Source organism: Malus domestica, chromosome 07 (assembly GCF_042453785.1).
Source record: "Malus domestica chromosome 07, GDT2T_hap1".
NCBI lineage: Eukaryota > Viridiplantae > Streptophyta > Magnoliopsida > Rosales > Rosaceae > Malus > Malus domestica.
The window spans coordinates 75,564-87,644 of record NC_091667.1 but is presented as its reverse complement, the minus strand read 5'-3'; the positions used below and the strand labels follow the sequence as shown (position 1 = coordinate 87,644).

Here is a 12,081-nt window from a genome sequence, read left to right as displayed (position 1 = left end):
AAAGTCTCTATGTGTGTCGACCTCCGTGTTCCGTGGCAAGACAGGCTAGCAAGAACGTCCAACCTTTACTCACATTCGAGAAAAGACTCTCAACATAATTACTTTCTCAAAAACCGAAGCGGCACCGATTTCCGAATCTCGAGAGCCAGATCCCCTACGGGATTGCTTGTTCGAAAATCGAAGAGGCACAGCTCTCAGAACTTCGAGAGCCAGATTTCCTTAGATAAAGCTTGTCTGTAATCTTCACACGCAACATTAGCTTTCCAAATACCACATACCACTTTTTCAAAATGCTCTGACAAAGTTAAAACACGTGAAGCTGGCAGCTCCCACTACATTGATGTAACCAAGAAGGGTAAAGGAATAGCATTACTACTTGTTATTGGGAAATCCCTATATACATCGACCTCCCTCCTCAACGGACAGGCAAACTTGCAAAAATGCTCAACCCTTTCTCGCATTCGAGAATGCACCCTCAACATAACCTCTCGAAATACTCAGCTTTATTTCCCCCCGATAATACCTCAGCAAATAAGCCACACCAAGAACAAGAGTATCTCATATCATCAGGGTCGAAAGCAAAAGTATCCCATATCATGCTTTCTCCCTGTCCTTGTCTTCGTCCTTGTCCACACCTGCAGGACAAAGAGAAAGAGAGCAGTCAGTCGGAACCTGAAATCAAACCTCCAATCTGGAACTGACGGCCTGAGACCTTTGCCTGGTTGTTTACTTAGCATTGCTCTCGAGAACTCATCCTCAACTGCTGTCAAGGTCATGAATTCCACCGGCACATACTTCATGACAGTTGATCAAATATTGGCTCTTTACACTGAAGCTGCCAAGGGTGGATGAGTCACTATGAAGGAATGTTCTGAAGGACCATTTAAATGCAAAGGTTGCACACCACTTTTGCCATGCAAAAGATTGAAGCAGAAGGTTCAACGGTGAGCTGAAACAGATCACTACAGCACGACACCTTTCCATACCACATTCATTATTCCGTCAACAGCAAAAGTATCCCATATCATCAAGGTCGAACGTACTCTAGATTTGATGGACTTGTTTTGACCCTTAAATTCTTGAGTCGGCCTTACACTCTGAAGAGAACCAGAAAACCCTTCAGCACAGTTCAAGAATAAGTCTGTGGAAAGTTACTTCTTCAAAAGCAAAAGTATCTCATATCATCTCTTCTCCATTTGCTTCTCCTTATCCTGGCAGCTGAATGAGAGACAAAGAGAAGGAGAACAATCAACCGGAAGCCGAAGTCAAACCTCCGATCCTGGGTTGCTTGCTTGGAAGTTTGACTGCTTACCTTGTCTGTCACCTCTTTCGGCAGATCTCCTAGCTCGGCGACTTGGGGGACTCCTACTATAGGGTTTGTATCGCACTTGACCAAGCCCGAAACTACAAGTAAGCTTCAAGTGAAATTGATACATTACCTTGTGCATCTTCATCGGTTAAAGATACCACCTATGGATGGAGGAAAAATACTTCCAGAGAAGATGCCACATCTACATATGAGACAGATAAGGCACGTGAAAATGATACCATACTTCAGTACTTAGAAGTTTCGTGATTACTCAATGGCTTGGATCTTGCAAGTCCCCAACCGAGAAGCTTCCCTCACTCGGGAACTTAGGGGAGCACTGTTTGTACCATACTTGACAGATAAGGCAAGTCAAGACGATACCACACTCCGGTACTTAGAAGTTTCGTGGTTACGAGATCATTCTCCCACAATATTTCCTAATGTCATTTGTACTAAATCATTCACTTGTACTCACTAAAGTAGAACTTGAACCTATGTACTTGTGTAAACCCTTCACAATTAATGAGAACTCCTCTACTCCGTGGACGTAGCCGATCTAGGTGAACCACGTACATCTTGTGTTTGCTTCCCTGTCCCTATTCATTTACGTACTTATCTTCACTAGTGATCGAAGCAACCAAGCGAAGGTCACAAACCTGACACTTTCTGTTGTACCAAAGTCCTCACTGATTTTGTGCATCAACAATTCTCAAATTGAACCAAAAGTAAAACATAGGTTTGAGAAGATAAAACCAAGAAAAATATAGTGAAGCCTCTTCTTCTCTCATTCTGCGCCCTCTGCTTCTGTCCGTCAGTCTCTGCCTAGCTCCTGACTTCCCTCTGCGTTCACTTCCCCCCCCCCCCCTTTTTTTTTCTGTTCTGCCTTCCTTTGCTTTTATCCCGTAAGTCTCCCTCTGTCCTCTGTCAGTCCCCACTTCTCTTCTCTGCTTATTTTATTCCTTCTCTTTGTTCCATTTATTTTCTGTTCCCCTCTGCCCTGCGCACTCCTCTCTTTTCTATTCTTTTCTGTCCGTGCTCTCCCACTTGTGTCTCCCACTTCCTAGTGCTCATTTTATTCCTTTTCTTTTCTGCTGTCCGTCCACTTTCAATTCTTTTCTTTAATCTTTCCCCACAGTCCGTGTTGCACTCCCTTCTTCTTAAGCCTTAAGATGTACTTTATTGTAGTGGTATTGTAGTGGTCTGCAACTTTGGATAAAGATAATTGAAACTGGTATATTTTGGACCCATCTGCACATAATAACGGACTGAATTAGGTTCAATTATACAAAACACAAAGTGTCCTGTCTCTTTCTTTTTATTTTTCTCCACTTTGCTTGAAATTAATCTTAAAGCAAATTTAATTACACATTAACACAAGGTAAGGTAAAGTGCCACAATTTTAACACAAAAACATCACAAAGACTTTAGAAATGGATGGTGCATGAAATATATGAGTGATCAGACTCATCTAATTTATACACTCTTACTGGTTATTCTCTTTTCCCTCCCTCCAAAAGTGGGTTTGTTTTTCTTTTTCTATAAAAAATTAATATAAGATGTTGATGTGGTTTAACCGTGACCGTTCAAATAGGACGAGAGGGAAGGAGATGGAAAAAAAAAAGGGGAGAGAATCATACTCCTTATTGTATAGAACTCAAGAGCTTAGGTTATGATGAATTCGGAATCAAACTCAATGTTTCACCTCACTATGAATGTCTTATTGCATGAAATTTTTAACATCATGTCTATTTAAGTCATTATAAACATCCATTAAAGTCTTATGTCAAAATTTATCAAACAGTGTGACATGGTTTTATTCAGTCTCAACACTACTAAAAATACAATTTACCGAACACTATTGTTTTACTTATTATTCTAAAAGCACAGTATAACCCATTGTGACAAAAAAAAGCTAAAAAACACCAAATTCGCCTGAAGACATATATATAAAGGACGAATTCATGGCATATGAAGGATTAAACGTTTAGAGGTTAGAGAGTTCGATCAGCTAAAACTCCTTTTTTTATAGAACCATATTCTTCAATTTTCTTCACTCCAAATGAATGTCTTAGTGATCTTGGATTTGTATAATTTTTTGTAAGGATGATGCATGAATACATTATGTAGTGGACCCCACAAAAACATGTATAAAAATTTGTGTGAAAGAAGTGATGTCACAGATCTGCCCCCATAAATTATTTATTTGTAGTTAAAAAAATGGACGAATACAGTTCTAGAAAGAAACCCTAAATCCTTAATCCAATGGTCATATGATTTGAGATTTAGGTGATTTTTTTTAGACATGATCTTTAAGGAAGACTTAAGAGATAGATAATTGAAATACATTAAAAAGTTGGCCCTACAAAAACATGTGACAAAACTTGTGTAAAAAAATTGGTGTTACAGATCCCCACAAAAAAAAAAGATAGAGACTATGTAGGGCCCTCGACATTAAATTTCAATTATCTGAACCGTTTCAATTCACTCTATTATCATTTAGTATTATGGTCTAGTCGTATTCCTCTTAACTTAAGTGCAGGCTCTTAGATTTGAATTTTGAGAATGATGAGTCTGCAATCAATTTATTCTCTCACCATCTCAATGTAAATATATCATTATATAAATAAAAGCATTTACCCCATTGAAAAAGATTGAGATATCTCATTGTGATCCAAGAAATTGTGTTGAGAAAGAAGATATTGTAGCAATGATCCTTCAACAAAAAATTTGTGACTAATGGTCTCTTAACTTATCAAAACGTGTAGTTATGGTTATTTTCGTCAACTCTATTAGAACTTCAATCAAAATGAGCCAAGTGCCACACATGTGAGACTAAATCAAGACGCAAATATGGAAAATCAAATGAGAAAAATTGTAGCAATGGTCCTTCAATTTTAATACAATTGGAGAAATTGTCACTCAACTTAAACCCAATGAGAGAAATGGTCTCTCAACTTTAACTCAATTGTTGCAATAGTCATTTCAACATCACTCATTTTGACGGTGTTGAATAAAAGGACCATAGTTGCACAATTTGATGACTTAAGGGATAAATGATCATAAATTTTTAGGTCGCTCTGATTGGGTTAAAATTGAAATATCATTGCTACAATTTTCTCTATAACAAATATTGAAATGGGTTTTTAGCCAAAATGGTCTTTGAGATTTGCATAACTCCATACTTTGGTTCCTATGATTTGAAATTGGTAGAATTAGTCTCTGAATTTATCAACCATCAATCATTTTGGTCATTCTATAAAATATTTCCATTGAATAAGGATAAAATGACAAAAATACCCTCAAATTTTGTCAAATCATTTGTCCTATTGTTTATTAAATTAAGGATATTTTTATCATTTTGAACCTTACTTAACATAATATTTCATCAAATGACCAAAATGATTGATGGTTGACAATCTCAAGGATCACTTCTATTGATTTCAAATCTCAGATACCAAAATGAAGAGTTATGCAAATCTCATGGACTATTTTGGCTAAAAAAAAAAACCTATTGAAATTTATGAATCAAATAAGTAATTTGGATTTGACAATCCCATTCACCTGGAACGCAGGGTCCAGGGAAATCTTGGTCAACAGCCTAGGATTAAAATCCAAAGGTGGAGAAATAAAAGAGTTTTTGTTTTAATATTTTATTTATTTAAAACAGTTACTCTCTTTCCAAACTCTCTTTCCTTAACGCATCTCTCTCCACGTCTGTCTCTCAGTGCCATCGCTAGATTCGAGCTGTTGATGACCACCGCCGCCACATTCAACAAGCTCCGTTGTTAACCATCGCTAGATTTGGATAGCAGTACACAAAGAAATCTTGGACGCGACGTTCGTCTTCTCCGTCAATCACCATCGCTTGTTGGTCTCCTTCATTCGTCATTCTTCGTTGGTTGTCTTTCATCGATTTCCGACATAGCAAAGGTTTGAGGAAAGAGAGAAAAAAATGAAGATAAAATGACTTATTTTTCTGCAGCGTTGGATTAGATTCAACGATGGTTGACCAAGCTTTTCCCGATAGTTTGATGTAGTAGTAGCAGGGAAAGGATCCTCTCGCCGGATCCTAGTCCTAGTGATAGTAAAGATTCTGTCATCGTGGCCGTTCATGATATATCGTGCGGTTAATTTTCATTAGGTACTATTTATTTTAAAATTTAAATTTTAAAATAATTTCTAACAGCACGATGTACTATAAACGATCGCGGTTACAGTATTTCTAGAATTCATAGGAAAAGAATCCGATGAGAATCCCTTTCCGTAGTAGCAATAGTCACATGTCAAAATTTGAATGAAAAAAGTGAATAGAAAAAGGTGAGTGGGAAATGTAGATAGCATTTCTCTTATCATAAATAAAAGAATAAATTATAGCAATATTTTCTCAATTATAATTAAATTAAAGTAATAATTTCTCAACTAAAAATCCATGACCATTGACTTCTCAACTCATCAAAATGTGTAACTATAGTCCTTTTCATCTACTTTGTTAGCATTTTGTCAAAATAAATTATGTTGGAATGACCATTGATATAATTAGTATCCATCAACTTATCAAAACGTATAGCTATAATCATTTTTGTCAACTTCCTCAGAATTTTATCAAAATAAATTATGTTAGAAAAACCATTACTACACTTAAGTTAGAATTGAGAGACTATAATTGAGTTAAAGTTGACAGACCATTTCTCCAGTTAGACTAAAGTTGAGAGACCAATGACAATGAATTTTTAGTTAAGAGATCATAACTACACTTTTTGATAAGTTAAGAGACCAATGGTAATAGATTTTTAGTTGAAAGATCATTACTCTAATTGAGTTAAAGTTAAGAAATCATTGCTACAATTTACTCTAAATAAAAAGGCTAAAAACTTTGGCCATCTTTCAAAATTTCCAAGATGGGATTGATAATAATTTAAAGTAATAAGAATCATAATTTTTTTTCTTCGCAAATGTCCAAATCACCCCAACTCCAGGAATAAAGCACGCAATCCAAACGCCAACCAACCAGAGGTGCTCGGATACAACCACGACAGCCCAAAATCACCCACAATGTACAACGTTGTCGAACACCCATATTCATTTCATACCCAGTAAATAGTCATCATAGGAGTTGCCATTCATCTTCTTGTGCACTTCCATCCGCATCGCTCATGGGCAGAACAGAAAATGAATCATCGTTTTCAACTGCACCACTATCACCCAACGCATCACTGTGGTTAACCGGCCTGGGAACACTATGTGTCTGAGTCACAGTAAACAGTGGAGCACCATTTGATTCATCTGCCAGCTTGGAGGCTCGAAAACAAAAATCATTAAAATCATCTGCCAGCCATGAAACAATACTAAGTAAATCAACTTAACTACAAGTACATAAACCAAGGTGTGCAAAAATACGAATTCAGCAGAGTGATCAGCAAACCTCTGTCACGACAATAAAATCCAATCGCCAAGGATGGATCAATCAAATCAAGGGGAATGTGCCGTATAACACTGCAAATTACCAGTAGTTAGTATTAAACACCCAATTCAATGAAGACAATTAGTCTTAAAGAATCTTACTTGCAGTGGTAAGACAAAGTATCAGCCTCCAAATCATCCCTTCTTATATTGATTACCTGGCACAACCAACGAAAAAAACCAGTATGCCATGAACAATAGGACAGCTAATGTAATAATTCAAAACATTATCACAAGTATCCAACCCAAATAAGAACAAATAAGAACCCCTGTAACAAGAACATTCCAATGTAATTAATAATTATCACTCCATAAGCTTCTTGTGGTACCATATACCACAGCCAGTCCAAATCCCAGATAAATGTGGGGCCAAAAATGTGTTAGATGAAGTCATTGCACATGGTAGTGGGCAAGAAAAGTGGGGGAACTTGAAACTGATAAGTACATTTTACCTATTATATTTCCATCACTTTACAGTTTATTATTCAACTCATTTATGTCAAAAGGGTAAATTTGAATTCATACACTGGATTATAGACGAACTGGATCTATGAGATGAGTGGAACATTTCCTACTAGTGATGCGCTGCATCACATCCAAGTGTAGTGAAAGAGAGGGAGTGATCATCTAAGGTGTTCCCGGAAGCACCACAGTGGCACCAATTGTGTTGAGTAGACATAGAATTTAACAGACATCTTGCAGGTAAAGAGACTAGTCCAGGAAAGTAGAATATTTTTGGAGACCTGGAATACAGGGGCTTTCACGGGTAAAAAGAGAATTCTAGATAGGCATGGTGTTAGGAGGCAAATCAAGCAAAAGCTTGTTTGCTAGACACTATACCGGTGGAACAAACGCTAGATAGACTGAGTTTATTGGACAGAAACTTCACCATACAACAAGAGAAAAACAAGGGAACAATTTGGATAGTAGAGTTGCTTCTTACTAGGAATAACTTGAAGGGAAAATCCAATAATACTAGAAGATAAAAACTCATAGAAGACAGATATGGCATCTGAATTAAGAGACCGATAATATGAGGCATGAAATGGCTTATAAATCCAGTAAGATAAATAACAGCTACAAGAGCAACTCAGAAATTAGACTATTACAGCTTTCCAACCAGAAAAGTCCCCAAGAAAGAACACATCATGTAGACAGCCATTACTGATGCCTGTAGTAGCCCAAAATCTGACAGTCTCCCAAAAGCTTTCACACCTGGAACTTAAAGACCTGCACTAGAATTTGAACAAAATCCTAAACTATACGAGTCTGCTTTAGTAATATAATATTGACATTGAAATTAACTTGTTTCATGCCGAGACTCGCATTCAAATTTGAACCCCACCCTATTCTCTTCAGTCACTAAAACAACCTATATACATGATAGAGACTCAAGTCTTACATTGAATTTGGGCAAAACCCCAAATTGGAGAAGTCTGATCAGTCACTAAAACATCCTAATTTTATAAATTTTTATTTTGGGAACATAATGAAGAATCGAAATTAACTTGATTCATGCTGATTTTTATACTATTTTCAATTTTCTAAGATGTGGACAGAATGCATGCAGAGTTTCAAAGCTTGAGTGAGGCGATATTCCTTGATTGAGTGGAATACAAAAAAGGATTCATACAGTCCACACCTCATGAGGAGCTCTCGTCACCTACACAAATTAAATCAATAATACGGATTTTCCCAGCTGATGCAATTGCCATAGAGTTTAGCAGTATTACTCTCCACAGTTAGTTCTAGAAAATCCACAATCAAAGAAAAGGACAACCATGAGCGAATTTGGAATGGGAGACAACTGGATGTCACCTAAATCATGACTAGCCACTAGCCTGGATGTCACCCAAATTATGACTAGCCACTAGTCTATCTTAACCTATATGTCCTTAGTATGAGATATATTCAAAATTCATCAAAGAGTATTTGTTTCACATAAGCCATACAACTTCTTTGCCATTTGAAACACAATTTGCTTGTTGAACAATGCAGATTTTCAGATTATTGGCTTTTATTTTGGTTGAAAACATACAAAGATATCTGAACGAGAAGTATTTAAAAATAAATTCCATACCGGCTGAACTTCATGGGGATCAAGGTAAAGTGCTTTTTCATCCTGCACACCAATAATGTAAGTTGACGCACCAGGTTTTCCACCCATGATGCCAAGACTTTGGGGAAAGGTGAATGTCGCCCGCAACGATGGAATGTACCTGATTATAATATCAGAAACAATATTTTATTAAAGAGCTTATAATCACAAAACAAAAATTAGTGAACCAAAGGTCCACCACCAAAATGGTACAACCCTTAGAAAAAAGAAAGAAAAATAAAATCCATCATAAACCTCTTACTTTGTAATGCAACTCTACACTATCCTAAGGCAGCACCTGATAATCAATTAATGATCCCATTTAAGTAACATCAATGGTCTAAAGGCTCCAAGTTAACTGTATGGTTCGATGAGACTTATAAGCTTACAGTTTTGGGAAAGGACTTCCTAAATTCTTAATCTAACAATGTAAGAAAAAGGAAACAACAAAAGCTAAATAACACTAACTCAAACAGCTAGACAACAAATAAAATGACCAAATATTCCCCGCGTCAGCAACTCAGCATATACCAATCATAATCATCCGTGTACTATAAATAAAAGAAGCACCTGGGGTTGACTTTTTCAAGTCCAAGAACCAAAGGAACCAATAAAAGAATAGGCGTCCAATCAACTTGGCCTCTTGAGAACTCCAAACAGTGTCTAGAAGCATCTTCAATGCAGACTACCGGGGCTCCACCTCGCTCCCCATCTTCGTCCCCAGAAACAATATAAACAGCCATTGGAAGTGGCTGATCATCAAGGTCAGTTGCTTCTCTCCTACATCGTACTAGAGTCTCCCAAGTGCGGCACATGGCATATGGGCCAACCCATGATCCGGCAGCGAGGTCATAAGCCCTTCCAGCCTGAAGAAGATTGTGGATGGAGAAAGTTGATGTTTCGGAATCACCGAAATGATACAAGATCCCAATATATGCTTCATCTAAAGGCTGCATAACAGAGATATAAAAAAACATGTATGACTAATCAGATTCCTGAATGTGATTTAAGAAAATATATGTAAAGGGCTAAGATGTGAACTGCAAACATTTTAAGGCAAAACTATATCACAGAAAAAACAATCCTACCTCACCCAACTTACCTTGTGCAAGGGCCTTGTCCAAGATCTTCCCAATCTATGGAAAAGCAATGCCTGCAAAAATATACGCTAGTCATTCACTACTTTTTTTTTTTTTTAAGAAGAGGAAGAAACAAAATATTATTGCATATGACAACAAAATTACAAAAAAAGTAGACAAGATGTCCACAAAATAAAAAATAAAGGCACACAGAAAATCAACAAGCACAATCCCCCTAAAAGTAAAGCATCTATGAAGACACCAAAAAGTTATCTAATTGCAAAGACCGAAGCCATGATCAAGAAACCTTAACAATAACATTCACACATGTACCAGTTATTAACCACATAAGAATGCAAGAACCCAAAATGGATAAAAGACTGTACCATACCTGGGCTACAAGCATCTGACTACTCCGAAGCATGCAACCCCAATTTACATCACTAGTGTACTTTGAATTTCCAATAGCCTCAAATCCTAGAAATAAATATGTACATGTTGATTTTTATCCACAAACTCATAAGTGCTAAAGTTAAAAATGGTGTTTGCAAGCCAAACCTTTACGATATGTCATCAAAATTCTTGATGAGAAATCCTGTTCAAATGCTCCTAAGCCATTATTAATAGGTGCATCTCCGGAGGAATCATCTTGTGAGACCTTATAGCACACACCAAGAAGCCATATGTCACTAGCAGAAGAAATTCCAATCCTGCTGGATCCAAGTACATGCTCTTGAATTCTCCTCATAGACCCACTACTCACAGCTTTCCTCACAGCTGCTGTCCATCCATTGTTTCTAGAGTGACTTTCCTTCTTGTCAGTAATTGATGACTCACTATGTGTTTCGAAGATTGAGAAAGCGGACTCAAAGAAGTTTGACCACAGGGATGCCTTATTGTGCTTACTGTCCCTAGATCCTGAATCTGAACAAGCAGATGATGAACCTCTATCTGTTGAATCTGTTGAACTTTTAGAAGAATATTTCGACGCAACAGCCGTCTCACAAAAATCCTTCATCAGCTAGTCATGAAGCATCATATAATGCTAAACTTGCTCACACAAGCAACCTGAGTTTTAAGCATCCATCTCAGTCCAGCGGTAAAAGAAGCAGCAAGTTCCAAAGAAAACCAAAATGAATAAATAAAGAAGCATGTTTACGGCAAGTTATGTGCAATAATATTATTCAAGAACTAAGGCGGAATTTTTCAATCCTCAAATTGAAGTATTCAATTGTAGGCGAGAATGTCAAAGAATCCATCCATATAGCCCAAGAAAAAGACACAGAGGAAGCAAACAAGTATAATTAATTTGCAATTAATCGTGCAAACCAGCAATTGATCAATCGAGATTAAGGAAACAACAAAGGATGGGATTGCCGACCAGTCAACCAATTTCTCAACCCCAAATCAATACGTAAGATTAAAAACATACATACTTGCATGAATACATTAGCTTGAAATTACACGAAAACCGTCTCCAACTGAGGGCTAGGCCAAAGGGCTTGTGGGCCCCACCGGGCCAAAACCACCAAATCAGGCCAGCGGGCTGGCCATCTCCAGCCAGCCAGCCAGCCCGCTGCAGCCAATCTGAACTGTTTCATGAACTCAAGCTCAAACAAGCGGAAAATTCAATCGAAGAATCGAGCCAGCCAATCTTAACAAACCATCCAATTGAAATCACACTGTAGTTTACAAAATTAGGCGTTTTTTATGACATCACAAATCTAATCTATGCTTCAATTTAAATACAGAGAAGGATAGATTTCTAAATTCACAAGAAAAGCACAGAAATTTGGGACATTCAAGAGAAATCCATTAAATTGGAGCATAAATACAGCTTAAATTCAAAAAAATACGAACATGCATAAATAATTAAATTTATTACAGATGAACATCGAAACAATGGTTTGAGAAAAGGAAAAGAGAGACGGACCAGAAGATTTGGGGTATCTCTGAGGAAACTTGATGCGAGGTATCCTCTTCATCGCCTGGGCTCCAAGTTCCAACCATCTCTCTCTCTTTCTGTAGTACCAGTTCCTCCGGAGATGACGATTGAAAAGAAGAGCTAAAATCTTCCACCAGCGATTTGTTTGACAACTCAGGGAGGAACAGAAGTTGCTATAAAGGTCAAGGGT

General features: G+C 37.3%; 1 protein-coding gene across 6 annotated transcripts; it reads right to left on the bottom strand.

Moving 5' to 3' along the window:
* Window positions 1-6,181: 6,181 nt before the first annotated feature.
* On the bottom strand, window positions 6,182-12,081 carry LOC103409907 (cysteine protease ATG4-like). 6 transcript variants are annotated; one of them, XR_011582522.1, is made up of 10 exons: window positions 11,880-12,077; window positions 10,505-11,014; window positions 10,338-10,423; window positions 9,970-10,020; window positions 9,438-9,817; window positions 8,850-8,988; window positions 7,879-7,999; window positions 6,872-6,927; window positions 6,732-6,802; window positions 6,182-6,634 (listed from the first exon to the last, which is right to left on the bottom strand). XR_011582522.1 is itself a non-coding variant. In XM_029104986.2 (9 exons), exons 2-9 carry the CDS (start codon window positions 10,962-10,964, stop codon window positions 6,414-6,416), a joined length of 1,464 nt encoding a protein of 487 aa, XP_028960819.1. In that variant the 5' UTR covers window positions 10,965-11,014; window positions 11,880-12,081; the 3' UTR covers window positions 6,182-6,413. The 6 variants fall into 6 exon arrangements, 5 of the variants coding, with proteins under 5 accessions (XP_028960819.1, XP_070680374.1, XP_070680373.1 ...); XM_029104986.2 differs by lacking the exon at window positions 7,879-7,999 and having other exon boundaries at window positions 11,880-12,081; XM_070824273.1 differs by lacking the exon at window positions 7,879-7,999 and having other exon boundaries at window positions 9,438-9,733; window positions 11,880-12,056.

Bases quoted from the DNA above. Each gene is read 5' to 3' on its own strand.
- LOC103409907 (XM_029104986.2), bottom strand. From the start codon at position 10,964: ATGAAGGATTTTTGTGAGACGGCTGTTGCGTCGAAATATTCTTCTAAA. The intron at 8,989-9,437 runs GTGCTTCTTTTA...TATTATAATCAG, and splicing joins CTTGAAAAAGTCAACCCCAG to GTACATTCCATCGTTGCGGG. The intron at 6,803-6,871 runs GTAAGATTCTTT...GGTAATTTGCAG, and splicing joins ACTTTGTCTTACCACTGCAA to TGTTATACGGCACATTCCCC.